We start from the raw sequence: 25,712 nt of genomic DNA, 5'->3' as shown, positions 1-25,712 counted from the left end.
GAAAGTTTGCAAAATGTCATAAAAAACTTACTTTGCAGACAATGAACTGAGAAGGGATGAATATTTAAGAAAACTCAAATGACAGTACCAAATGAAATGTTAGTATTGAAAAACATGTTCCTTGACAAAATAAAACCAACTACAGAAATAAATGACGCAAGACTGAAACGTTGGGTAAAAGCTTTCCCATTCACAAAAGATATTATTGGTTACATGGAAAGAAAACCAGAATGGCTACAAAAACATATATTTGGAAACGAGCTTATTCCATATGGGCAAGCTCTGTTTGAAGAGCTTGAACCGGAAACTCAGGAAAGAGTCATGCAAACAATAAGCGAAGACTCAATTACAAACTATGACAAAATCTTTCTAGGATATAGGTTACCTGAGATGGGCGACCAGAGCCCAAAGGCAAAAAGGGCATGGAAAATTTGCAACATACTAGATGAACATGAGGCAAAGATGCTACAACTTGAAGCAGAGGGCAAGTTACCAAAAGCGACACCAAAGAAGAAGAGAAGAGTAGAACAAAGTGAAAGTAGTGAAGAAGTAACTTCATCTAGTGAAAGTAGTGGCAATGAAGGAAAAAGAAGAGTTAAAGATTCAGTTAAAAACTCAGTCAGGAAGAAAGTAAAGCTTGGTCCGAGTGGGTTCTATTATGACATATAAATCCAACTATTCTATATTTTTACCCATATGAAATGTACGCCGCTCAGAATATAACGCCAACAGTTTTGGATGCCATGAACGGAAATGTTTCCGAATGGTATAACGAATGCGATAATGCCATTAGAAGGTCAGAAATAGTTCCTGGAACTTACGAATATACAACTGCTGTTTCTTATGGAAACGTAGGTGAGTTTGGAGAAGGTTCTTCAACAACAGTAGATATTGCTTGCGACAGGTTTCACATTATTTCTATTGACAACTCATTCTTATACGTGGAACAAGACATTAAAATAAAACCTTCTGCCAAGTTGTCTGACAAGAAAGGTTGCAATGGAATTTTCTATGTCGTATACCAATATGCTCCAGAAGTTTTCATGGGATATAAGATATATTCTAACTCTGACTTAGTTCAAACAGTAACATGGGCAAACTATGAATGGTTCGCTTTGAGAAACTCAGTACAACCACAAGCTAGAGAACAAACAGACCAGTATGCAACTATTGAGAAAATAAGAAGACTTGACCCTAACGTTCCAGGAGTTTATGTTAACCTTTCTGGTTCAGATGGAACTGCTGCCACTAAAGTAAAACTGAAACTTAGAGTTCCTTTGTCATCTTTCCTCATCTTCAGGTTTTTAAGATACTTACCAAACTGGGCTGGAAAAATTTCTATTGAACTTACTCCAAGCAAAAATAACTTAGTCATTGCACCAACACAAGACCTATTCACTATTACAGACGTAAAGGGAACAAATCAAACGTCATTCGCCGAATTTTGCAAAGACAAAGTTGACTTAGACTTTGGTTTCTCAAACTTCAACAATGAAGTAAACTATTATTTCAATGCTGCTGGAACTGCTTGGGACCCAGTTAAGTTCACATGCGAAAAATTTGAATGCAAGAGAATAGAAAGCAGACTTGCCGTTTATATGTTGGACACAAATATTTCAAATGCTTTAGCTGCCAAATATATTGCAGTTCCACTTATGTTCCCTATACACCAAATATCTGTCAAAGACTTTGCAGGTGAAGTTGGAAACCAAAATCCAGGAGCCGCAGGTGCAAGAACAGATATTGCTTTAACAACTGCAATGAAATATGCAGATACTATGTTTGTACTGTTCAGACGAACTATAAATGACTATTCTTGTTTCTACAACCCTGGTATTAAATATCATATAAACATAGATGGCAAATATTATCCAAGAGAAGAATATTCTACAGTTGAGGATATGAGATCAGACAACTTGACATTAGATGCTATGAACTTTAACAACAACTTCACAACAACTATTAACCCTGAAATGCAAAGTTCTATTATGCCATATGTGAAAGTATGGACTCATACAGGAGTCAAAAAACTCAATATACAAATGGAGACCGTTCAAACTTTGGCTTGGCATTCCATTTGCTGACTCAGAAGACTTTATGGGTGGTATTTCAACTGTTGGTACATTAAATACAATATACTGGTGACAGAGACGGTCCAGATGAATTGAGAGCAAAGAAGTTTACAAAACCAATAGCACTTTTCACGGAAGATGCTCTTTTGAATTCGTTCGATGAAACCTGCTGGGGCTCCTCAGATTGGCATAACGACAGCTTCCATCGAGCAGATTTTGGCAGCAGGTCAGTAAGTTGTTCTTGAACTGACTTCTCCCGTCAAATATTGACAGTACGCCAGTTTTGACATAATATTGTAAGATAAACTTACCTTTAGTAATATCTGTAAGTTTTTGAAGTTATATTTTTGTCTGCTTCAAGAACTTTCACCATTTCAGTTATACCAACTTTCTTTGCTTTATGAAAATATTTTGGTTCAGCAAATATTGCTATTCTATAACATTTTCCATTGTTTATGTAAAGAACTATTCTGTCAATGTATTTGTATTGTTTGTGAGTATAAACTTTGTTCTGCTTCAATTCAATAAGATATCCGAATACGTCCATCTTTTTATTCTAAGTAAAATGTCATTTCCGAAAAATAGAAGCGTAAGTGTTTCAAAAGTTTTTAATGGCGGCGGCAGATGTGAAGTTAAATTCACCAACTCAAACAAACAGTCAAAGTGTTATTGTCAATGTCAAAGACAGAGATGTTGAAGTGGGGAAACCATACGAAGACGAAGATGGTATAACAATTGTTCCTGTAAAAGAACCAACATATCCTGAAGTTAACAGAGACTTAAGTTTGTTGCAGATATTCGAACGACTACCAACAACTTAAAGACAAACTTCAAACTCAGGAGAAGATTTGTCAAGCTTTAAGTATAATGTTAAACTTGGTCGAACACAACCCTGTAAAATTGAACTCATATGTCATTGCACCTCATGAAGTTTTGAAAGAACTATTGAAACTTTTGACAGAGGCAGACGATATAAACATCAAAGAAATAGAACCCGACATTGGTTGCTGTGGTGTTTCATATAATGTCATTGACAAGAAATGCGTTATGAAAGGAGGTGAAACGTTGAACTTAAAATATAGTTTCCCAGACGTTATAAAAATATTTGACGACCACAACATTTCATTAAAGTTTGTTTGCTAAGTAAATGGCAGAAGACATAATGGTTTATACTATTACGACTAAAAACCCTGAGTCATATAATTCTATAACAACAAACTTACAAAGTCCTCAAGGACGATATTGTAAACTAACCTTAAACACAATGACGACTAAAGCCTGTTTTTGCTCTTTGACACCAAAAGACTTTATTGTTGTGAATGGTAAAAAATACTCCTTTGAAGATACTTACTCAGATATACCACCAACAGGTTTTGTTGACTTATTTAATACTTTAAGTACGGGTGTAACATGTGCTGCAACTAGAGCAGGTTTCATTATGTTTGGATGTCGACTGAGTTTACTATAAACGATATGAGCTATAATACAAAACTTATATCTGGTTTTTACTACCAACAGTTTCCTATAACAGGAAAGGGTGTCATACAAGGTTTGTCTATTCCATTGACATTAAGCACACCAATCTTATATATTGTTTCAAACTTAGGTTCAAAGTGTTATTCGAATGTCGACAGAAACTATTATGACCAAAAGATACTTATGCGCATAAACAATACTTTCTCTGCTGGTTTGCCTATTGTTCATTCGAATGCAGAATTTTCAACCTTAGTGAACTCAAACACTTTGGCAAGTATAACGTTGACATTAGTTGACGCAAACTTTGTTCCTGTAAAACTTTTATGTCCTATGTATTTGTCAATGACGGCAGAAAGTTTCGAATTGGAAGATGCAACTGGTGAAAGTATTGTATTACAAGAACAACTTCAACAACAAATAGCTCAAGAACAACAAATGCAACAAATGGAACAACAAAGTCAAGAATAAAAAAATATTATTTTTTTTATTTTTATAAAAATGTACAGAATAGATGTTTCAGATTTTTATGACTTCCAAGCATTCAGAAATATGTGTCCATTTAGAGACTATAACAAAGCAGTCGAGAATTTGAAACGTTTAGTCATTTATGTTGACTCTGCCCCAGAATGTTATCTCATGAAAGAATGGGATGTTGTCTTTAACAAACCAAGAGCAACAATAGTGTCTGAACAAGAATGTAGACAGAAACTTAAGAAAATAAAAGTCGTACAAGTTGGCATGAAGATGTTAGATGCTTGGGATATCTTATTGTCAAAACTTGAAGATTTTTCAGTTCGTGGTATAAAGTTTTATACACCCTCTCCAAACTTCTATTCTATCTTCACTGGATATAAATATGAACAAGTAGAAATGGAAAGAAAATATTATAGAAGCTTGGTTAGACCATGTCAAAGAAATTATATGCAATGGAAACGAAAGAGTCTATGAGTATATCTTATGTTGGTTTGCAAACATCTTACAACATCCAAGTGCTAAAAATGAAACTGCTCTCATTATAATTGGAAAACAAGGAACTGGTAAGAATACTTTCTTTACAGATATCTTATGCAAACTGTTAGAAGGTTATTCGAACCCGAATATGACAAACTTAGAAAACATCTGTGGCAAGTTTAACTCCTCAATAGAGAATATGAAACTTATAGTTTGTAACGAACTTCAAAGTATAGATACAACAAAAGTTTTAAACTCAGATGCTTTGAAGAGTCTTATAACAGACAAAGTTGGAGTTGTTGAAAGAAAATATAAAGACCAAAGAGTTTGTGAAAATGTTGCAAACTTCATTATGGTTTCAAACAATGCTGTTCCGATGAAGTTAGAAAGTTCTGACAGAAGATATGTAGTTGTCAGAACGTCAGATTCTCATATGCAAGATACAGAATATTTTGACGATTTGTCAGAATATTTGACACCTGAGTTTTACAACCATTTGTTTTCATACTTTATGACATTAGATATTTCAAAGTTCAATCCAAGACAAATTCCACATACCGAAGAGAGACAAACATTGTTAGAAGCAAACAAGAGTGTATATGAACTGTTCGTAGATGAAACTGACTTTGTGTCATTAGATGAAAGGTCTTTATATGATGAATATAAACAATATTGTCAAGAATATGGTTATATGGCAGCTCTAAACGTACATTCTTGGCAAATGTCAAAAGTCTTTTAGATGTTCAGAATGGTGTATATACAAAGAAAATTTTTTCTGAGTAAATTTTAAAAAAATATTTTTTTCCGATAGAAAAGATGACGAAATATATTTCAGTAAATAAGTACATGTCAGGACTTAAAGAAGAACTAGACCCATTCACATATTTGAATGTTTACTTCTACCATTTTGAAAAGTCTTCATTCAGCAAAGTTTGGAACATCGAACCAGTTAAGTTTGCTATTGTGACTAAAAATGGTGCGAAATTTGAAGACTTAGACATAGAAGGTTTGTTAACAGTCAAAGAAAGTTTTGACAGAAGGTTCTCAAACCTTAAAGAAGGCAAAGCATACAAACTTGTTATACCTTATGAACCAAAGAAGACAGACGACTATGAATATTATGAGTCTAAAGTTGTAGAAGTTCAAGGTAAATTGGGTAAGAAGATTTTAGAGTCTAAGCCAGTGTTTACTCCTAAAGAGGAAGAGAACATTGACATTGACCCAGAAATGTTCTAAAAATAAAATTTTATTTTTACATGTCAAATTTCTTTTTCTCTGGAACTGGTTCAGGTTCTTTCTTCTCTTCTTCTACTTTCTTTTCTCTCTTCTTCTTTTCTGGTGGTGAGACGTCAAATTTCTCAGAACCATATTTATGTAAAAGTTCTTTGTCCTTTAATAGCTCATCTATTCTGTTTTCTATTTCATCTTCAAGAACAGCGCATGTGTCTTCTTTGCATTCTAAGAACTTTTGTTGGACTTCATCTTTCCAATCGGCGTCATCTCTGTCAACAAGCCTGTCATTGACAAATTTTAAGACTGCTCTGCTTAATGTTTTATGGTTCTTGTCATATTCCCAGAAACAGAACTTTAGAACAAATTCACCTTTCTTGTTTACACTATGTAAGATTTTATGGTCGACAGATGTTTTGCTGTCGAAAAGCTTGTCTCGAATATAGATAGCGAAATCGCTAGACATTTTCTAAAAGATAAAAATTTTAATTTTTCTAAAAATATGTTAGAAAAAAAGTTTGCTGACATTGACAAGAAATTTGAGAATGTTTTAAACAAGAACAAGAGGAAGTTAGAAAATGCTCAGATAAAACCTATACATGACAAGTTCTTATTTGCTCAGAATGGTATAACAGGTCTAATTGCACCACCTGGGTCGGGTAAGACTTTCACTTATCTTAAAATGGCTGCACAGCAACAAGAACCAGATGAGAAGAACCCATTCTATGAGTTGGTTGTTATTTGTTCGACTTCTGGTCAATTTGACCAAACCGTCAATTCGTTCAAAGATATTATAAAGAAGTCTAAGTTAGTATGTATAAAGGATACTGAGTTGTTAGATTGGATAAAGAAGTACCAAAGAAGAGTTTTGAAGTATAATGCTATAAATGAGTATATAAATTCTAAGTTTAAAGACCCTGTTGTAAACAAAAATTCATCAAAAGTGACACCTCAGAAAAGCTAAAATATTGAATTTTGGAACTTTTGATAGAGCACGTTTTTAAATATTAATTAAAGTAAATGTATATTTTGTAAAGATTCTTTTTAATAAAAAAATAAAATTTTGAAGAAGAACACAAAATCTTCTGAAAAATAATATCACATAAACTCATATTATTTTCTAATATATAACTATTTTATATAAAAATCAAATTCAATGATCTTAAAAGCGAAGGATAAACCTCAAAATTTACGAATATAATGAGTGGAATATAATGCTTATCTATCATAAAACCATATGAAATATCAATTTTTGCTTTACGCCTAATTTTTGACGACAATTAGCAAAAATGTTAAATGTTAACACTCAGTCCATTTGAATATGAAAAATAAAATTGACTTTGATTAAATGTTTTTATTTATCATGCAATTCTTCTTGCGACCAAAGATTTGAATAAAATTTCAAAAAATAAGATAGCTTAAAAATAATATACGGTAGTGTTTACTAATAGATGAATAGTATATAAATTCTATTAAAATGGATTTGATCCAAAAAAATATAAAACCAAAAATAATTGTTATAATTTAAATGAAGAAGTAATTTAAAACGATTTTATTTATGATCAAATTTTATATATTTTTTTGATCTTAAATATTTTTAATTAATATCTGATTTACAGCATTATTATCCATTTATAAATCTGACAAATAAATGACAAAACCATCAGAAATAGTGTCACTTTTTGTCAAAAGTGAAGTCACGCTATTTTTCATGCACAATAATATTTATAAAGCTGATTTGATATATAACACATTTAGCTTAACAAAATAACTTAGAAAAATTGCCGCGCAAAATAAGAGTAAGTGTCACTTTATTGTCACTTTTTCTAGTGATGCATTTCGGTACGGAACATAATCTAACTCAATAAGTTAATTTTTTTGAAACATTGAAACTTTTATATGTATTTGCTATCTTAAAATATTAAAAGATGTTTTCATATAATTTCTCTATTGAAACAACTAATTTTATGTAAAACTATCTCTAAAGAAAGGTAGTCCAACAAAAATCTGAATTTATGATATCAAATTGTGAGCTTTACAAAATTTGCAAGGCAAATTTTGCTCCGCTCACAATCTGAATTATGAATTTCATATTATGAGCCAAATTAAAAACTGTTTCACTCCATTCAATTTTTCTCATAATATGCTAAATTTTTATAAAAAAAAGTATTTGGGCCATATCTCTGTGAATATAAGGAGCTATGCTGACTATGAGCGAGTTATATATAAAGACTAGGATATCCCTTGTGTCAATATAGTTAGCCAGAGTTTCAAGCCAAAACGCATATCTCTAAAGGCAAATTAGTGATATATTTAAAAAAAAAAAAAAAAAAAAAAAAGGGAAGTGGGGCTTCCAGGGGCTGCGCCCCTTCTAGCCCCGAAGATGTTTAGTATAAAATTAAGTTTTTATTCTGAAAATTGTTAATCTTCTGGTGTGAATTCGGAGGACTCTTCTTGGATAGAGTCTTATATTTCTTCTTCTTCTTCTTCTTCTTCCTCCATTGCTTCTGGGAAGAAGCCTTCTTCTGGGTCGAAAACATTATATAATGTGTAATTGAATGACACATTATATCTTTCTTTGAGTTCGCTCCTGACAAAGAACTGAGTTCCAGGAATACAGAAGACTTCTGTGCGTTGGAAAAGCTGATGTCCTGGAACAAATTTGGCAATTAGAGACTTCTTTTTTCCGAATTGTTCAGGAGTTTCCATGACGACAGTAACAACATCTCCATCTGCGAGGTCTTGTTGTTGTTCGGAAAGGTAAAGAGCAATGATATAAATGGTTGCTGCGTTGAATTCGAGAAAGTCGAATTCAAATTGTGTAGTCGTATAGCAGTCAAACCATTTTGTACAGTTGTCTCCGAACTCGTCAATGTATTCATCTTGGTCATATCCGTAACTAAAGACTTGGAATTCGGCAATTCTCTTGTCGAATGACCGTTGCATGTAACGAGGAAGATTTTGACGAACTTGGTATAAAGTTCTCAACATTATAAGCTTGGTAAATGTTGGAAAATACTGAACTAAGACATCGCTAAGCTCAATTGGACTTGGAATTGTCTTAGTAAGTTCAATTGAACTAGCAATTGCTTTGTTCAGAACTTCACAGAACTGAGTATTGTATATAGCGTCTGGTTGTGTGTTTTCTTCGGCGTCTTTGAGATATTTAGAGCAAATTTGTTGAAGAATTTCTCTTAATTCGCTGTTAGACTTTTTGGCGGTTATTCTAACAGCTGTGCCAGTTCTTGGAGGTTGTGGGGCTTTGGCTTTGGTTAGCGGTTGAGAATTGTTAATGTTGGCTTCCATTAGACAAAAATGAACTGTTTTTTTCGGACTACTCATAGAAAAGTTTAAAATAAACCGTTTTCGTCAACGGTAACCCCCTCTATTTTTTTATTTTATTTAATAGTTACCGTTGGCAAACCGTTCCATCTCAAATATTGAATGAACTATAAACGTTTTTTGTTTTCTATATATACTTTTTTGTCCAACGGTAAAACTTTTTACACAACGGTTTTTGAGAGTCGTCGCCGTTGACTTTTTTGTAGAGCACTCAAAATAGTATAACTTTGTCCGGACAAGTAAGGGTCTATCGTCGCTACAGGAAAAGTTACAGGCGTTCCAAGGAAGTATACTTTGAGAAGACTTTTCCCCTTATAGAATGAGATAGGACGGTTATTTTACAAAACTGACAACACTTTGACCGAGTAGTTTTTTGTGCTGAACAAAAAGTGTCATATAAACATCTGTCAAAAACCGCTTTTTAACTTCACTTAAAATGCCACGTAAGCTACGTAAGAATATACGTAAGAGGAAGAGAGCATTGAAACATCCAATAGTAAGACTAACACCACAACAACAGTTGCAACAACAAATGCTGAATGACCCCACTATGTTGCAACAAATGTCAAGCAATCCTATGCTTTTAAACCGAGTTGTTGGTGCACAGAGTGGAGGTTTAAGAGCGGCACTTTTAGCGAAAATGGCAGGCTATGGTGGAGCTGCAGACGGAACAGCCTATAACCCTCAAAGTCAAATGAATTTGAGTTCACTCAAAAATCAAATAGCAGATGTCAAAAAGTCAAACATAGACATACAGAAGCAAATAGGTGAAAACGAAAAGAAACTAGAATATGACAGACACACAAAGAAACTCAATGAGTTAAACGTAGAGAAAAAGAAGAAAGAAGAACAACTGAAAGAACTAAGTACAGAGGAATATGCGAAAAAAGTGTCAGAAAAAGCAGCAGAAGTAGCAAAAAATGGAACAAGATGTTGTAAATTTGAAAAACCATACTACTCGATATAAAGTACTGAAAGATGAAGAAATAAAACAAAAAGCCCTGAAGACATATATGGATAGCGATGAGTATAAAAAAGAAGTTGAAGCAAATGTAAAGGCAGAAAAACTTTTACAGTTGCAGAACCAAACCGTACAGTATGAAAACTTAGCACAAGAAAGTAAAAATAACGACGCAGCCATGCAAAAGGCAATGAAAAGCGCAGAATATATAAAAGCTAACAATGACTGGTTAGATGCCCAAGCCAACGCTAAAGCAGCCCAACTCATAGGGTCAATAAGGACAAAAATACAAGCGGATGAAGACAGTTCAAATGAAGCTTTAATGAATGCTGACTTTAAGAACGCCTTCGAAGCTCTTCATAGTAAGGTGAAACAAGTGAACGACTTCTCATCTGGAAAGAAACTGAAGTCTGAAGGTTTCGACAAAGAGTTAAAAGAAGTAGCACAAAATATGACGAAAATAACAGATGCAGCAACGAGACAGGCAGTTCAAAGTGCCTATGACGCCGTTAGAGCAACTGTTGTGAAAAGTCAAGAAAAAGAGTTACAACAGACCAAAACAGACCTAGTAAATGCTTTCTTAAGAACGAAAAGTCAGGTAGGACATTACGCTGCAGATGGAACATATGTGCCAGCTGGTGGAATTTATATACCACCAAACCCTCCAAGAGAAGCACCTGCACCAGGACTACCTAGAACATTTACATCGTCACATGGACACAGACACAGGCATGCACCAAAACCAACACAACAACCAACAGTTCAAAACCCTGCACAACAACCAACACAACAACCAGCACAGCAACCAACAGTTCAAAACCCTGCACAACAACAACCACAAACAGAGCAAGGACATAAAAGAAGTAGAGAACAAGGAAACCAAGAATTCTTAAAAATGCTTAAAGAAGAGTGTGGTTTCCCAGATACTATTGACTTTAGTGACAGATATAAAGAAGCTATTAAAAAGTTCAAGGAAGGAAATATTGACCCGAACCTATTTAGCTTTATGGCTCAGCATAAAATCGGATATAATTTCAAACCTGGAAAATACAAGCTCGCTAAGGGATATGATTTAATAGCATATCATCCAAATGACATGACTGAATTTACTCCGAGATATTTGGTGTCAGAGCTAAATGACAATTCAACTTCTCATGAAACGCGTAAAAATAGAGACGGAACGAAAGAACAAAAGCTTATGAATGCGGATGACTTAGATAGGGAACTTGTTGAAAAACGGTCTCGGAATATATGAAATGCCAGCAGATGAGGTACAAGAAACTCCACAGGAAGAAGTTCAGATACAACCAGACATGGAAGAAATAGTTCAGCAACAACAGCTAGAAGAGCCTGAAGGAAACGAACAAGTCCTCCTTTGGAAACTAACTTCACAGAACTAGATGAAGATTTGGAACAGCCGAAAAATCTTGACCCTCAACAAGAGTATGCGGAGAATATGGAATATTTCCAAGAGTCTAAAAAAATTCGGCTGACATAGTAGAAGAATATCGAAAAATGTTTGCCGACATACAAAAGACTCCAACACAGATGAAAATATTCAGCATAGAATGGAAGAACTGAAAGAAAATGTACACAAATACAACAACCCTTTTTACTTACGAGCATTTAACGTTCAATCTTCGGATGAACTCGGTGAAAATAAAAGGTTAAATTTCAAGAAAACATATAGAAATGAAACATTGTTTAAAGTTCATTCAGAACCTAACCAAGATGGAAACAAACCTACTTTTGTTTCTGCAGACGATGGAACTACAATGAGATGGGGTCATAAAGCTAACCCGGATAGGTGGTTCATAAACTTACAACCAAATTCCAAGAAGTTGTAGACGCAATGGAAGTCAATGGTGAACCAGATATAGCTGGTATTTTAAGCGCGGCTTTAATGCCATTGAAAGATATGAAACATGCAGATATTTTGGACCAGTATGAAATGAACATGGCTGATGGAAATATAACACCTGACGTTCTAAACATTTATCTCAAAGAACTACACAGAACCATAGAGATGGTATATTTGGTGAAGAGTTTAGAAAGAAAGTTAGGGAGAGAAGGAAGAGAACCTATTGTACATGACCTTGCAAACGAAAGTTTACAAAATGTCATAAAAACTTACTTTGCAGACAATGAACGAGAAGGGATGAATATTTAAGAAAACTCAAATGGACAGTACCAAATGAAATGTTAGTATTGAAAAACATGTTCCTTGACAAAATAAAACCAACTACAGAAATAAATGACGCAAGACTGAAAGATTGGGTAAAAGCTTTCCCATTCACAAAAGATATATTGGTAACATGGAAAGAAAACCAGAATGGCTACAAAAACATATATTTGGAAACGAGCATATTCCATATGGACAGGCACTGTTTGAAGAGCTTGAACCGGAAACTCAGGAAAGAGTCATGCAAACAATACGCGAAGACTCAAATACAGACTATGACAAACTCTTTCTAGGATATAGGTTACCTGAGATGGGCGACCAGAGCCAAAAGGCAAAAAGGACATGGGAAATTTGCAACATACTAGATGAACATAATGCAAAGATGCAACAACTTCAAGCAGAGGGCAATGAAGGAAAAAGAAGAGTTAAAAACTCAGTCAGGAAGAAAGTAAAGCTTGGTCCACGTGGGTTCTATTATGACATATAAATCCAACTATTCTATATTTTTACTCATATGAAATGTACGCCGCTCAGAATATAACGCCAACAGTTTTGGATGCTATGAATGGAAATGTTTCCGAATGGTATAACGAATGCGACAATGCCATTAGAAGGTCAGAAATAGTTCCTGGAACTTACGAATATACAACTGCTGTTTCTTATGGAAACGTAGGTGAGTTTGGAGAAGGTTCTTCAACAACAGTAGATATTGCTTGCGACAGGTTTCATATTATTTCTATTGACAACTCTTTCTTATACGTGGAACAAGACATTGAAATAAAACCTTCTGCCAAGTTGTCTGACAAGAAAGGTTGCAATGGAATTTTCTATGTCGGATACCAATATGCTCCAGAAGTTTTCATGGGATATAAGATATATTCTAACTCTGACTTAGTTCAAACAGTAACATGGGCAAACTATGAATGGTTCGCTTTGAGAAACTCAGTACAACCACAAGCTAGAGAACAAACAGACCAGTATGCAACTATTGAGAAAATAAGAAGACTTGACCCTAACGTTCCAGGAGTTTATGTTAACCTTTCTGGACAAACTGCAGCAGCAGTAACCAAAGTAAAACTGAAACTTAGAGTTCCTTTGTCATCTTTCCTCATCTTCAGGTTTTTAAGATACTTGCCAAACTGGGCAGGAAAAATTTCTATCGAACTTACTCCAAGCAAAAATAACTTAGTCATTGCACCAACACAAGACCCATTCACTCTTACAGACGTAAAGGGAGCAAATCAAACGTCATTCGCCGAATTTTGCAAAGACAAAGTTGACTTAGACTTTGGTTTCTCAAACCTCAACACTGAAGTAAACTATTATTTCAATGCTGCTGGAACTGCTTGGGACCCAGTTAAGTTCACATGCGAAAAGTTTGAATGCAAGAGAATAGAAAGCAGACTTGCAGTCTATATGTTGGACCCAGATATTTCAAATGCTTTAGCTGCCAAATATATTGCAGTTCCACTTATGTTCCCTATACACCAAATATCTGTCAAAGACTTTGCAGGTGAAGTTGGAAACCAAAGTGCTGACCCAGGTGCAAGAACAGATATTGCTTTAACAACTGCAATGAAACATGCAGATACTATGTTTGTACTGTTCAGACGAACTATAAATGACTATTCTTGTTTCTACAACCCTGGTATTAAATATCATATAAACATAGATGGCAAATATTATCCAAGAGAAGAATATTCTACAGTTGAGGATATGAGGTCATACAACTTGACATTAGATGCTATGAACTTTAACAACAACTTCACAACAACCATTAACCCTGAAATGCAAAGTTCTATTATGCCATATGTGAAAGTATGGACTCATACAGGAGGTCAAAAAACTCAATATACAAATGGAGACCGTTCAAACTTTTGGCTTGGCATTCCATTTGCTGACTCAGAAGACTTTATGGGTGGTATTTCAACTGTTGGTACTGTACAAATACAATATACTGGTGACAGAGACGGTCCAGATGAATTGAAAGCAAAGAAGTTTACAAAACCAATAGCACTTTTCACGGAAGATGCTCTTTTGAAGATTCGTTCGATGAAACCTGCTGGGGCTCCTCAGATTGGCATAACGACAGCTTCCATCGAGCAGATTTTGGCAGCAGGTCAGTAAGTTGTTCTTGAACTGACTTCTCTCCGTCAAATATTGACAGTACGCCAGTTTTGACATAAATTGTATTATAAACTTACCTTTAGAAATATCTGTAAGTTTTGTTGTTATATTTTTGTCTGCTTCAAGAACTTTCACCATTTCAGTTATACCAACTTTCTTTGCTTTATGAAAATATTTTGGTTCAGCAAAGACTGCTATTCTATAACATTTTCCATTGTTTGTATAAAGAACTATTCTGTCAATGTATTTGTATTGTTTGTGTGTGTAAACTTTGTTCTGCTTCAATTCGAAGAGATACTCAATACGTCCATCTTTTTATTCTAAGTAAAATGTCATTTCCGAAAAATAGAAGCGTAAGTGTTTCAAAAGGTTTAATGGCGGTGGCAGATGTGAAGTTAAATTCACCAACTCAAACAAACAGTCAAAGTGTTGTTGTCAATGTCAAAGAAAGAGATGTTGAAGTGGGGAAACCATACGAAGACCAAGATGGTATAACAATAGTTCCTGTAAAAGAACAACCAACATACCCTGAAGTTAGCAGAGACTTAAGTTCTGTTGCAGATATTCGAAATGACTACCAACAACTTAAAGACAAACTTAAAACTCAGGAGAAGATTTGTCAAGCTTTGGGTATAATGTTAAACTTGGTCGAACACAACCCTGTAAAAGTGAACTCATATGTCATCGCACCTCATGAAATTTTGAAAGAACTATTGAAACTTTTGACAGAGGCAGACGATATAAACATCAAAGAAATAGAACCCGACATTGCTTGCTGTGGTGTTTCATACAATGTCATTGACAAGATATACGTTATGAAAGGAGGTGAAACGTTGAACTTAAAATATAGTTTCCCAGACGTCATAAAAATATTTGACGACCACAACATTTCATTAAAGTTTGTTTGCTAAGTAAATGGCAGAAGACATAGTGGTTTATACTATTACGACTAAAAACCCTGAGTCATATAATTCTATAACAACAAACTTACAAAGTCCTCAAGGACGATATTGTAAACTGACCTTAAACACGATGACGACTAAAGCCTGTTTTGCTCTTTTGACACCAGAAGACTTTGTTGTTGTGAATGGTAAAAAATACTTCTTTGAAGATACTTACTCAGATATACCACCAACAGGTTTTGTTGACTTATTTAATACTTTAAGGACGGATGTAACATGTGCTGCAACTAGAGCAGGTTTCATTATGTTTGGATGTCCGACTGAGTTTACTATAAACGATATGAGCTATAATACAAAACTTATATCTGGTTTTTACTACCAACAGTTTCCTATAAGAGGAAAAGGTGTCATACAAGGTTTGTCTGTTCCATTGACTTTAAGTACACCTATTTTATATATTGTTTCAAACTTAGGTTCAAAGTGCTATTCGAATGTCGACAGAAACTACTATGACCAAAAGATACTCATGCGTATAAACAACACTTTCTCTGCTGGTTTGCCTATTGTTCATTCGAATGCAGAGTTTTCAGCTTTAGTGAACTCAAACACTTTAGCAAACATAAACTTAACCTTAGTTGACGCAAACTTTGTTCCTGTAAAACTTTTATGTCCTATGTATTTGTCAATGACGGCAGAAAGTTTCGAATTGGAAGATGCAACCGGTGAAAGTATTGTATTACAAGAACAACTTCAACAACAAATAGCTCAAGAACAACAAATGCAACAAATAGCTCAAGAACAACAAATGCAACAAATAGCTCAAGAATAAAAAAAAATATTTTTTTTTATTTTTATAAAAATGTACAGAATAGATGTTTCAGATTTTTATGACTTCCAAGCATTCAGAAATATGTGTCCATTTCGAGACTATAACAAAGCAGTCGAGAATTTGAAACGTTTAGTCATTTATGTCGACTCTGCCCCAGAATGTTATGTATGAAAGAATGGGATGTAGTCTTTAACAAACCAAGAGCAACAATAGTTTCAGAACAAGAATGTAAACAGAAACTTAAGAAAATAAAAGTCGTACAAGTTGGCATGAAGATGTTAGATGCTTGGGATATCTTATTGTCAAAGTTAGAAGATTTTTCAGTTCGTGGTATAAAGTTTTATACACCATCTCCAAACTTCTATTCTATCTTCACTGGATATAAATACGAACAAGTAGAATGGAAAGAAAATGTTATAGAAGCTTGGTTAGACCATGTCAAAGAAATTATATGCAATGGAAACGAAAGAGTCTATGAGTATATCTTATGTTGGTTTGCAAACATCTTACAACATCCAAGTGCTAAAAATGAAACTGCTCTCATTGTAATTGGAAAACAAGGAACAGGTAAGAACACTTTCTTTACAGATATTTTGTGCAAACTGTTAGAGGGCTATTCGAACCCGAATATGACAAACTTAGAAAACATCTGCGGTAAATTTAACTCCTCAATAGAGAATATGAAACTTATAGTATGTAACGAACTTCAAAGTATAGATACAACAAAGGTTTTGAACTCAGATGCTTTGAAGAGTCTTATAACAGACAAAGTTGGAGTTGTTGAAAGAAAATATAAAGACCAAAGAGTTTGTGAAAATGTTGCAAATTTCATTATGGTTTCAAACAATGCTGTTCCGATGAAGTTAGAAAGTTCTGACAGAAGATATGTAGTTGTCAAAACGTCAGAAGCTCATATGCAAGATACAGAATATTTTGACGACTTAGCAGAAACTTTGACATCTGACTTTTACAACCACTTGTTCTCATATTTTATGACATTAGATATTTCTAAGTTCAATCCAAGACAAATTCCACATACCGAAGAAAGACAAACATTGTTAGAAGCAAACAAGAGTGTTTATGAACTGTTTATAGATGAGACTAACTTTGAGTGTTTGGATGAAAGGTCATTGTACGATGAATATAAACAATATTGCCAAGAGTATGGTTATATGACAGCGTCTAAACGAACATTCTTGGCAAATGTCAAAAATCTTTTAGATGTTCAGAACGGCGTATATACAAAGAAAAATTTTTCTGAGTAAATTTTAAAAAAATATTTTTTTATCCGATAGAAAAGATGGCAAAATTCATCTCAGTAAACAAGTACATGACAGAAGTCAAAGAAGAACTAGACCCATTCGCATATTTGAATGTTTACTTCTACCATTTTGAAAAGTCTACATTTGACAAAGTTTGGAACATCGAACCAGTTAAGTTTGCTATTGTGACTAAAAATGGTGCGAAATTTGAAGACTTAGACATGAGGTTATGTTACAGTCAAAGAAAATTTTGACAGAAAGTTCTCAAAACTCGAAGAAGGCAAAGCATACAAACTTGTTATACCTTATGAACCAAAGAAAGCAGACGACTATGAATATTATGAGTCTAAGATAGTTGAAGTTCAAGGTAAATTGGGTAAAAAGATTTTAGAGTCTAAACCAGTGTTTGCTCCTAAAGAGGAAGAGAACATTGACATTGACCCAGAAATGTTCTAAAAATAAAATTTTATTTTTACATGTCAAATTTCTTCTTCTCTGGCTCTGGTTCAGGTTCTTTCTTCTCTTCTTCTACTTTCTTTTCTTTCTTCTCTCTCTTCTTCTTCTTCTCTGGTGGAGTTATGTCAAACTTCTCAGAACCATATTTTTGTAAAAGGTCTTTGTCCTTTAATAGCTCTTCTATTCTGTTTTCTATTTCATCTTCAAGAACAGCGCATGTGTCTTCTTTGCATTCTAAGAACTTTTGTTGGACTTCAGCTTTCCAATCGGCGTCATCTCTGTCAACAAGTCTGTCATTGACAAATTTTAAGACTTCTCTGCTTAATGTTTTATGGTTCTTGTCATATTCCCAGAAACAGAACTTTAGAACAAATTCACCTTTCTTGTTTACACTATGTAAGATTTTATGGTCGACAGAAGTTTTGCTGTCAAAAAGTTTGTCTCGAATATAGATAGCGAAATCGCTAGACATTTTCTAAAAGATAAAAATTTTAATTTTTCTAAAAATATGTTAGAAAAAAAGTTTGCTGACATTGACAAGAAATTTGAGAATGTTTTAAACAAGAACAAGAGGAAGTTGGAAAATGCTCAGATAAAACCCATACATGACAAGTTCTTATTTGCTCAGAATGGTATAACAGGTCTAATTGCACCACCTGGGTCGGGTAAGACTTTCACTTATCTTAAAATGGCTGCACAACAACAAGAACTAGATGAGAAGAACCCATTCTATGAGTTAGTAGTCATTTGTAGTACTTCTGGTCAATTTGACCAAACCGTCAATTCGTTCAAAGATATTATAAAAAAGTCTAAGTTAGTATGTATAAAAGACTCTGAGTTGTTAGATTGGATAAAGAAGTACCAAAGAAGGGTTTTGAAGTACAATGCTATAAATGAGTATATAAATTCGAAGTTTAAAGACCCAAATGAGGAAATGCAGAGAATATTAGAGAAGAAACACTTCAGAAACAAACAGAAAGAGATAGAATACATTTCGAAGAAATTGCAATCTTACGATTGGAAGACTTACCCTCACAGATGTCTTCTTATCTTAGATGACTTTGCTTCTCATCCTTTGTTAAAGAATAGAGAACAAGACATGTGTCGAATTCTTAAGAAGCTCAGACACTTTAACATCTCAGTTGTCATTTGTGTACAGACAGCAAAGAGTTTAAGTAAGGATGTAAAGAGAATACTTACTGACATTGTACTTTTCCCCGGATTGTCCGAAGACGATTTCATGGAACTTATGAAAGAGTCCATGGCAGGTAAGTTTGACAGACATGAACTATGGGAGAAGTACAAAGTCATACAAGACCCTCATACTTCTTTCAGAATTCACATCTACGCGAACAAAGTTCAAATTGTAAAAAGTCAATAAAAATAAATGGTTCATTTACTCTGCTTGTTTGAAGTTGTCAAAATACTCTGTTATTTTTCACTGTTTTCATAGAGTTTTGGCGACTGGGGTTTCTTACCTACTCGCTGTTCTTCACTGTTTTCATACGGAATCTCTTCTCTCGGTTTTTCCGAGGGAAGCAAGCATATGCCATTTTACTCAGAAATTTGGTCATTTTTTTCAGCAAAAATATATTTTAGGGTAGAAGGTTAGATCTAACCTGTTTTCTAACCTCATTTCTACCCCATATGTCCTTACTGAAAAAAGTATGTGTTCCATATGTCATTTTACTCAGAATTTTGTTGCTGAATTCAATAAAAATATATTTTAGGGTAGATGGGTATATCTAACCTGTTTTCTAACCTCATTTCTACCCCAGTTATTTTATAAGCGTTTTACATGGTAAACATTGTGAATTCGTGAAATTCTAAACAATTTTGTGGCTTCGATTTCTTCACGAAGGATATCGAATGTTTTCACAATGCCGAAAGTTTCTTTATATTTCTTCTTGACATCTGAAAGAAGGAAATCGTCAGCTGTTGGATAGTTTTTGTTTAGAAATGTCAACATGTCCATTTTATCTTCTGCTGGTTTCTCTGCCTCCCTCTTTAAGTCAGCATAGTCGTTTCGCATACGTTCTATCTCTTTGACGGAGTAGTTATATTTCCTCATTGCTGCTTTACATTTAGAACATTGTGGGTTCATTTTTGCGTTATATTCTGAAACCTTACCTGCTAGTATGACTAAGGCGTCAATTGCTCTCTTTAACTCAAAAGTTGCGGGTTTTATCTGTTCATTCCATATCTTACCTCTTCTATCTTTATCTCTTATCTGCCATACACATTCAGCAACTAACGAAACAAAGTTGTCGTAGGTCTTAAACTCCCCAGATTTGTATATGTCAGAGATGTTCTTATATACCATGTCGCAATCTTTGTCCATGACTTTGTGGTTGCAATGAAATCCTAGAAACTCATAGTTTACCTTACGAATGAACTTCTTTATTTCTACCGAGTCGGTTGCTTTGACTTCAATTTCGTCGAATTCAGGAATAGTGAGTTTTTGTTGCTGAATTTCAGGCAATTTGGGTAAATGGTCAATAATGTCCTGCATTTCATAAAGATACTGTTCATTTGTTTCATCTTTCGCACTACAGTCTAAATTATTTGTTAAAAGTTCTTGCTTTATCTTCTGGATTTCTGTTTCAAAAGTATATGAAGAAGGAATGAAGCTTTTCATCTCTACTAACATTGAAGTTGGGTTCATGACTAACGAGTTTGGTGCTGTTGTTGCTAACATGTTCTTACAATAAAAATAAAAAAATATTTTTTTAAAAAAACCAACTTTATTTTTTATTTCGGGAAAATTCATGAAAATTCAAGAGGGTAGAAAAGAGGTTAGAAAAGAGGTTAGATATACCCATCTACCCTAAAATATATTTTTGCCGAATTCATGAGTTTTGGTTGAAAGAATACGGTCGAGCCAAAAGTGGCTCGACCTCAAAACAAGCATTTTCTGTATAAAATTCATGAAAATTCAAGAGGGTAGAAAAGAGGTTAGAAAAGAGGTTAGATATACCCATCTACCCTAAAATATATTTTTGGGTGTAAAATTCAAATTGTAAAAAGTCAAGCTTGAAAAATCTAAGTGTTTAGTCTTAGTAAGATGGTAGCTTCTTAAAGCATATGCCGTCCTTGAGTTTTATGTACGTGAAGAGAAGTACAATGAATTCAATTACGAGTACAATTGCAATGACAACTAAGGCAACTTTTTGTCTTTTGCCAGCAAGGGTACTTCTTCTCTTCCAATGGTTCGGCAGAACTATACTCACTCATGAGAAATGCCAAAACGGTTTAATAGAAAAAGTGTTATTTTTTCATGTCCGAAGACTCGAAGGTGCAACACTTCCAAAATACCGACGAACTCAGAAGAGCAGCATGGCAGTATGTTCTTGACAACTTCTTTGAGTTCTCCAGGGACACCTTGGAAAATGCTGAAGAACTCCGACACAGAGAATTTGGAGAAATTGCACTCCAATACTACCTTGACAAACAAAGGGTAAACAAAGGGTAAAATAAGACTAAAAACTTAACGTTTAAAAAGTGACATTTTTATGAGCTCCGAGTCACCGAGAAAACTTGGTCAGATGTTAGCAGCTTACTTCCCTGAGGAGGATGGAAGCGTTACATACGTAAGGTTCAAAAACAACGAACCTGGAATTGCGTACCAAATTCGCAATTACATGACCATGGAAGAGTACGAAAGGTTTCTACAAGAGAAACCAGCTCTAAACAACTCAGAAAAGAAAGAATAAAAAGTTTAACTCGTAATTGTTTATTTTTTTACTTGTATGGGCAAGCTGCAAGAATGAAGTCGACTATCTCGGTCTTTGTCTTGACCAGTTGGACTGCTCTTGCGAGTACGTCTGTTTTGCGGTCTCCAGCTGGTGTCTGACCTTCGTAATTGCGCATGTTCTTGAGAGCTCCAACTGTAAATGATTGTAGGATGAAGAGTCTCTCAGACTGCTTGAGGTAGTCTTCACGGTCACGAACCGAATCTGTGGTACGAGTCGAATGGTCGATTTAGGGAAGAGACTGAAAGCCTGTCTTCTTCCATTGGGGTAGTAGCATACTCTTTGCGTAAGCGGTTCAGACCTTCCTCGAACTCTTGGTCTCTCTTGGATTGAGATTGGAATTGTGGGGCAGGGTTTTGCATAAACATCCAAGGGTTGGGGAAGTAAGGCATAGGCTGAGGAGGAGGGTAGTTCGGGAAGCCTTGTGGTAGGTAGTAACCTTGAGGTGGAAATTGGTAGTAATTTGGTGGAGGGACTTGCTGGAACTGAGGTTGCTGAGGTGCAGGGGCTGGTGCTTTAGGTTCCTCTGGTTTGGGAATGGGCTCGGTTGGTGGTACGTCGGACATCTGTTTGTGGCTTAACCGTCGGAAGGAAAAACCTTTCCTGTCGGAAGGAAAAACCTTTCCTGTCGGAAGGAAAAACCTTTCCTGTCGGAAGGAAAACCTTTCCTGTCGGAAGGAAAAACTTTTTCTGAAGTTCGACCAAAAGTTCTCAATTTTCGAAAATTTGAATGGTTTACGGACGGACAACTGGAAGAGTCCTTCCTGTCGTCGGGAAAATTTTTTCCAGTTGTCGGGAAAATATTTTCCTGTCGGATGGAAGGACTCGGAATACCAGAAGGATTTGACGAGGCAATTTACCTTATAGAGATAAATGAAGTTGTTAAGCAGTACTTGCGCAGGGTAATGAAGCCCAAGGTCAAGTTCACCACTATTTCTGGAAGGTCTACACTTCAGCTCGAGACTTCGACTGGAATTCCAATTCAAATACCAGACGGGACAGCCTACGATGGCATAAAGGACGCCAAAAGAGAAGCTCTTGTTAAGTTCCTAAACAAACGTCCTTGGATAAAAATACCAAACAAGGAGAACCCCCTACCCCATATGAAATTGGCAATTCAGTCTCTCTTCACTTCTCGGTCAGCCGTTCTACATAACCTGTGAAGGCGACATCCAAAGTTCAGTAAACATCTCATTTTCACTTCACTTTTTTATGTTTTTTACTCACACTCGTACTCAACAGGTTTGTGTACAACTATTTCAAACTGTGAACCTTGTATTGACCGGTCTTCCTGTAAATGCAAGTTTGGTCAATACACAGTTTATGGTGCAAGAAGGACAGTGGGGAATGTTATTCTGACATCTGTTGTTGCGCTCGAGAGAGATTTGAAATTTCAGAGCCACCTCCCCAAGAACTCCAACACCAACACTCAAGTACCAGAGTCTCATGTGAAGAAGAAGCCTTCTGGTAAGTTTCTTATAGCCATATACATGGCACGCTTTGAGTAAAAACATTTTTTTTTCATTTTTTGAATGAAGCAAGTTAAATTCGTCCACACCAATCTCAATGGACCGATGAAGAGTTTCAAGCTATGGTTGAAGACGTTGAGAACGACATAGACGGCGAACTTGAAGGAGCTCAAACCACAATTGCAACCAAAATTGCACAAGTCAAGGAACAGATAGCTCCACTTAAAGCTACCAAAGCTACTCTTGACCTCATGGATACTTACCGTTTAGAAGTAAAGAGTGGAATAAGACAATTAAAATTAAAACTTCTAAACTACGAAGCTATACTCCAAAAGTTAGCAGAAATGAGAAGACTTTACCAGAGCTACTTACATGTAAGGGACTTACCTTCAAGCAGTCCGACCAAAGATGAATTTTCTGACATTGTCCCAATTTTGTCCGAAAGTCAGCTCAGATGTTTCGAACTGCTCCCAACATATCCGAATATGAACGTTTGCCTGAACTCTTCCGCAATCTCAAAAAACGTTTTTTGGTTCTCATGTTCCAAACTTTTATCGGAAGAGACAACAAACGTTCAGAAGAAGAACAAGATATTATTTTAAACTTGTTGTATGACTTAACCGTCATAACAAGCTTTTTGAAGTAAAACCGTCATTCTCAAACCACTTCATTTTTTCGATGTCCGAACAAGCACCGAAGCCGAACACAATGGCAGATGTCCTTTCAATGTTGCCAGACAAGCGCCCAGTTCAAATTCAAATTGCCCAATTGAAAGCTCATCTGACAAACACCGTTAAGACTCTCCAAAGTAGTCTTATGGAAGAGATGAAGGGACTTAAAGGTGAGTTCCTCATGAACCAAGCTTCCAATGAGAAAGTCCTGAACGATTTAGCGGAAACCTTGCGCATTTACGCGAGAGAGAACCGAGACCTTGCCAGACTCATCTACCGTTTCTTCGAAGAGATAGACGCCATCTGGAAGGTACTCGGAAAGGACAGAACATGCAACACCGTAATTCGTGAACACAGAATTGAAGAAGGAATTGTCGAGGAAGAAGAGAAACACGAAGAAGAGGAAGAGGAAGAAGAGAAACACGAAGAAGAGGAAGTTTGGGCAACCCTTGTTGCCGATGACACTTACGAAATTTCCCAACCCTACCCATACCAAATCCGCAACAGGGAGACCGGCAAGGTTCTTACCCCAGTCCTCAACAACTTGGGACACTTGAACCTTACCCTTCGGAATTACGGTTCAATCTCCATGGGCAAGCTTGTCGCAATTCAATGGGTTCCAAATCCAAACAAGAGGACGAAGGTCAGACACATTGACGGTGACAAGCTCAACAACCGTAAGGAGAACCTCGAGTGGTTCTAAGAGTAAAAAAATTTTATTTTAGGGGGAAACCCCAAGTAAATTTAGGTGTTTATTTAGTTAAGTAGCTTAAATTAATGAGAATTTGGACAAGTAGTTCCTGACCCCTGAATTGGACTCTTTCGTCATCCCAGTTGCGTAGGAGGTCGTCCCAGAGGAGTTGGTAGAATTGCCAATCCAAGGACGATTTGTCCTCCCAGGCATTGAGGATGTACTGCTCGTAGAGTTTCATGACCTCTGCCTTGCACCAGACACCCTCTCCCTTGGAACGTAAGGCTTCTTCGAAGTGCTCGAATGCGATTGGCTGCGTGACCATCCGAAATGACACTTTTTGTCCGTTTGGTCAATGTTCGTGTCTCGTGTCATAGTCGACGAAAATACAAACAAACAGGTTATATATGAGTTTGAGACCAAGAATGGTGTAACTCGACCTGTCCGATTCAAATTCGAATAAAAATTTTTTATTTCATGCAATGTTTTATTTCTGTGCCGTCTTCTTTAACACCCCAGTACTTACGCTTGGAGAGGACATGAACTTCGGTGAAAATTTTGTCCAATTTGAATTGACCCATCTTTTCACCGACCATTCCCATTTCAATGAGTTTGTTATAGCCTTCTTCGTTCGTCATGAGTGCGTCAATGTTCTCATAGTAAACCTTCACTTTGGATTTGACTTCGGAGAAGAATTTGTTGTAGTTGTCAAGGACTGCCTTTGCGAACTGAGGGTAAGACCAATGTTCGACAATAGGTTTTAATGTGGTTACTAAGCCACTTTGACCTTGAGTGAATTCGTATTTCAAAACAAAAGGGGAGAACCTTTCAACAAAGTTGTCGACCTTCTCATAGTGTTTACTCTTCATCTCTTGAGGTTTTTTAATGGAATACCCCCATGTCGAATTCATAAGCAATTTTAATGTCATTGCAAGTTTGGGGTTTGAAGCTTTCCTAATATCATACAGTTGTTGTATGACTTTTCCAACTGTATAGTTCCTTCCTGGGAACTCACCATCTTCGTTTGGAATTCCAGTCGGGATATATTGGACGAACCTCATGTATGCGGCGTTAAGGTCGACATAGTATATTTTTTCATCTGAGTCGAACTTATCGCATCCAATCGGACCAGTTTTTGGAAATTCAAGCGAGTCTCTTATCTTCTGAGAAACTTCTCCTGTTATCTCATAAACATCGTCGAAGCAACCTGTTTCATATAAAACCTTCTGACCTAACTCAGAAGCTCTCCAATACAATTTGACGTCGATTGGATGTCTCAATGGGAGTTTGTTTATAGCATCTTGAAGTTCTTGCAACCTCATTGGAAGTTCTTCTGGTT

At 35.6% G+C, this 25,712-nt stretch overlaps 16 protein-coding genes and 9 pseudogenes across 25 annotated transcripts, besides 5 other annotated features; 17 read left to right on the top strand and 8 right to left on the bottom strand.

Annotated features, from left to right (window-relative positions):
• Nucleotides 1–6,648: part of a mobile genetic element that runs on past the window's edge.
• On the top strand, nucleotides 97–669 carry TVAGG3_0116460 (protein of unknown function, DUF4106 family; the record flags this gene model as incomplete). The annotated part of the gene is made up of 1 exon (XM_051223369.1): nucleotides 97–669. The coding sequence occupies one exon, from the start codon at nucleotides 97–99 to the stop codon at nucleotides 667–669; it is 573 nt and encodes a 190-aa protein (XP_051108355.1).
• On the top strand, nucleotides 922–1,972 carry TVAGG3_0116450 (annotated as a pseudogene). The gene has a single exon. A coding segment is annotated over exon 1 (1,051 nt).
• Nucleotides 3,546–4,016, top strand: TVAGG3_0116440 (uncharacterized protein; the record flags this gene model as incomplete). The annotated part of the gene is made up of 1 exon (XM_051223368.1): nucleotides 3,546–4,016. One exon carries the CDS (start codon nucleotides 3,546–3,548, stop codon nucleotides 4,014–4,016), a length of 471 nt encoding a protein of 156 aa, XP_051108354.1.
• Nucleotides 4,047–4,630, top strand: TVAGG3_0116430 (annotated as a pseudogene). The gene has a single exon. A coding segment is annotated over exon 1 (584 nt).
• TVAGG3_0116420 lies at nucleotides 5,011–5,282 on the top strand (annotated as a pseudogene). Its single transcript has one exon. A coding segment is annotated over exon 1 (272 nt).
• On the top strand, nucleotides 5,316–5,735 carry TVAGG3_0116410 (protein of unknown function, DUF4108 family; the record flags this gene model as incomplete). Its single annotated transcript, XM_051223367.1, has 1 exon — nucleotides 5,316–5,735. One exon carries the CDS (start codon nucleotides 5,316–5,318, stop codon nucleotides 5,733–5,735), a length of 420 nt encoding a protein of 139 aa, XP_051108353.1.
• On the bottom strand, nucleotides 5,752–6,195 carry TVAGG3_0116400 (uncharacterized protein; the record flags this gene model as incomplete). Its single annotated transcript, XM_051223366.1, has 1 exon — nucleotides 5,752–6,195. One exon carries the CDS (start codon nucleotides 6,193–6,195, stop codon nucleotides 5,752–5,754), a length of 444 nt encoding a protein of 147 aa, XP_051108352.1.
• Nucleotides 6,648–6,685: a mobile genetic element.
• Nucleotides 6,649–6,685: a terminal%2Cinverted (terminal inverted repeat of Banshee-A3 transposon ID:TVAGG3_0116380).
• A 1,359-nt stretch (nucleotides 6,686–8,044) lies between these two features.
• Nucleotides 8,045–8,141: a terminal%2Cinverted (terminal inverted repeat of Maverick-3 transposon ID:TVAGG3_0116120).
• Nucleotides 8,045–25,712: part of a mobile genetic element that runs on past the window's edge.
• On the bottom strand, nucleotides 8,196–8,720 carry TVAGG3_0116370 (uncharacterized protein; the record flags this gene model as incomplete). Its single annotated transcript, XM_001292892.1, has 1 exon — nucleotides 8,196–8,720. One exon carries the CDS (start codon nucleotides 8,718–8,720, stop codon nucleotides 8,196–8,198), a length of 525 nt encoding a protein of 174 aa, XP_001292893.1.
• TVAGG3_0116360 (protein of unknown function, DUF4106 family) lies at nucleotides 9,508–9,981 on the top strand (the record flags this gene model as incomplete). The annotated part of the gene is made up of 1 exon (XM_051223365.1): nucleotides 9,508–9,981. A coding segment is annotated over one exon (474 nt), but the record flags the coding sequence as incomplete, so codon positions are not given.
• TVAGG3_0116350 lies at nucleotides 10,085–11,638 on the top strand (annotated as a pseudogene). Its single transcript has one exon. A coding segment is annotated over exon 1 (1,554 nt).
• On the top strand, nucleotides 13,076–13,809 carry TVAGG3_0116340 (protein of unknown function, DUF4106 family; the record flags this gene model as incomplete). The annotated part of the gene is made up of 1 exon (XM_051223364.1): nucleotides 13,076–13,809. A coding segment is annotated over one exon (734 nt), but the record flags the coding sequence as incomplete, so codon positions are not given.
• Nucleotides 14,716–15,173, top strand: TVAGG3_0116330 (protein of unknown function, DUF4106 family; the record flags this gene model as incomplete). Its single annotated transcript, XM_051223363.1, has 1 exon — nucleotides 14,716–15,173. A coding segment is annotated over one exon (458 nt), but the record flags the coding sequence as incomplete, so codon positions are not given.
• TVAGG3_0116320 lies at nucleotides 16,767–17,337 on the top strand (annotated as a pseudogene). Its single transcript has one exon. A coding segment is annotated over exon 1 (571 nt).
• TVAGG3_0116310 lies at nucleotides 17,373–17,790 on the top strand (annotated as a pseudogene). The gene has a single exon. A coding segment is annotated over exon 1 (418 nt).
• On the bottom strand, nucleotides 17,807–18,262 carry TVAGG3_0116300 (uncharacterized protein; the record flags this gene model as incomplete). The annotated part of the gene is made up of 1 exon (XM_001297147.1): nucleotides 17,807–18,262. One exon carries the CDS (start codon nucleotides 18,260–18,262, stop codon nucleotides 17,807–17,809), a length of 456 nt encoding a protein of 151 aa, XP_001297148.1.
• On the top strand, nucleotides 18,299–19,171 carry TVAGG3_0116290 (protein of unknown function, DUF4106 family; the record flags this gene model as incomplete). Its single annotated transcript, XM_001297146.1, has 1 exon — nucleotides 18,299–19,171. The coding sequence occupies one exon, from the start codon at nucleotides 18,299–18,301 to the stop codon at nucleotides 19,169–19,171; it is 873 nt and encodes a 290-aa protein (XP_001297147.1).
• Nucleotides 19,574–20,488, bottom strand: TVAGG3_0116280 (organellar and viral DNA polymerase type B; the record flags this gene model as incomplete). The annotated part of the gene is made up of 1 exon (XM_001297145.1): nucleotides 19,574–20,488. The coding sequence occupies one exon, from the start codon at nucleotides 20,486–20,488 to the stop codon at nucleotides 19,574–19,576; it is 915 nt and encodes a 304-aa protein (XP_001297146.1).
• Nucleotides 21,303–21,503, top strand: TVAGG3_0116270 (uncharacterized protein; the record flags this gene model as incomplete). The annotated part of the gene is made up of 1 exon (XM_051223362.1): nucleotides 21,303–21,503. One exon carries the CDS (start codon nucleotides 21,303–21,305, stop codon nucleotides 21,501–21,503), a length of 201 nt encoding a protein of 66 aa, XP_051108348.1.
• On the bottom strand, nucleotides 21,532–21,904 carry TVAGG3_0116260 (annotated as a pseudogene). Its single transcript has one exon. A coding segment is annotated over exon 1 (373 nt).
• On the bottom strand, nucleotides 21,909–22,108 carry TVAGG3_0116250 (uncharacterized protein; the record flags this gene model as incomplete). The annotated part of the gene is made up of 1 exon (XM_051223361.1): nucleotides 21,909–22,108. A coding segment is annotated over one exon (200 nt), but the record flags the coding sequence as incomplete, so codon positions are not given.
• Nucleotides 22,358–22,728, top strand: TVAGG3_0116240 (annotated as a pseudogene). The gene has a single exon. A coding segment is annotated over exon 1 (371 nt).
• Nucleotides 23,075–23,542, top strand: TVAGG3_0116230 (annotated as a pseudogene). The gene has a single exon. A coding segment is annotated over exon 1 (468 nt).
• TVAGG3_0116220 (MazG nucleotide pyrophosphohydrolase domain-containing protein) lies at nucleotides 23,690–24,385 on the top strand (the record flags this gene model as incomplete). Its single annotated transcript, XM_051223360.1, has 1 exon — nucleotides 23,690–24,385. The coding sequence occupies one exon, from the start codon at nucleotides 23,690–23,692 to the stop codon at nucleotides 24,383–24,385; it is 696 nt and encodes a 231-aa protein (XP_051108346.1).
• TVAGG3_0116210 (uncharacterized protein) lies at nucleotides 24,435–24,698 on the bottom strand (the record flags this gene model as incomplete). The annotated part of the gene is made up of 1 exon (XM_051223359.1): nucleotides 24,435–24,698. The coding sequence occupies one exon, from the start codon at nucleotides 24,696–24,698 to the stop codon at nucleotides 24,435–24,437; it is 264 nt and encodes an 87-aa protein (XP_051108345.1).
• TVAGG3_0116200 (DNA/RNA polymerases family) lies at nucleotides 24,844–25,011 on the bottom strand (the record flags this gene model as incomplete). Its single annotated transcript, XM_051223358.1, has 1 exon — nucleotides 24,844–25,011. One exon carries the CDS (start codon nucleotides 25,009–25,011, stop codon nucleotides 24,844–24,846), a length of 168 nt encoding a protein of 55 aa, XP_051108344.1.

The sequence above is a fragment of the Trichomonas vaginalis genome, chromosome IV (genome assembly GCF_026262505.1).
Source record: "Trichomonas vaginalis G3 chromosome IV, whole genome shotgun sequence".
NCBI lineage: Eukaryota > Parabasalia > Trichomonadida > Trichomonadidae > Trichomonas > Trichomonas vaginalis.
This window is presented reverse-complemented; position numbering and strand designations above follow the sequence as displayed.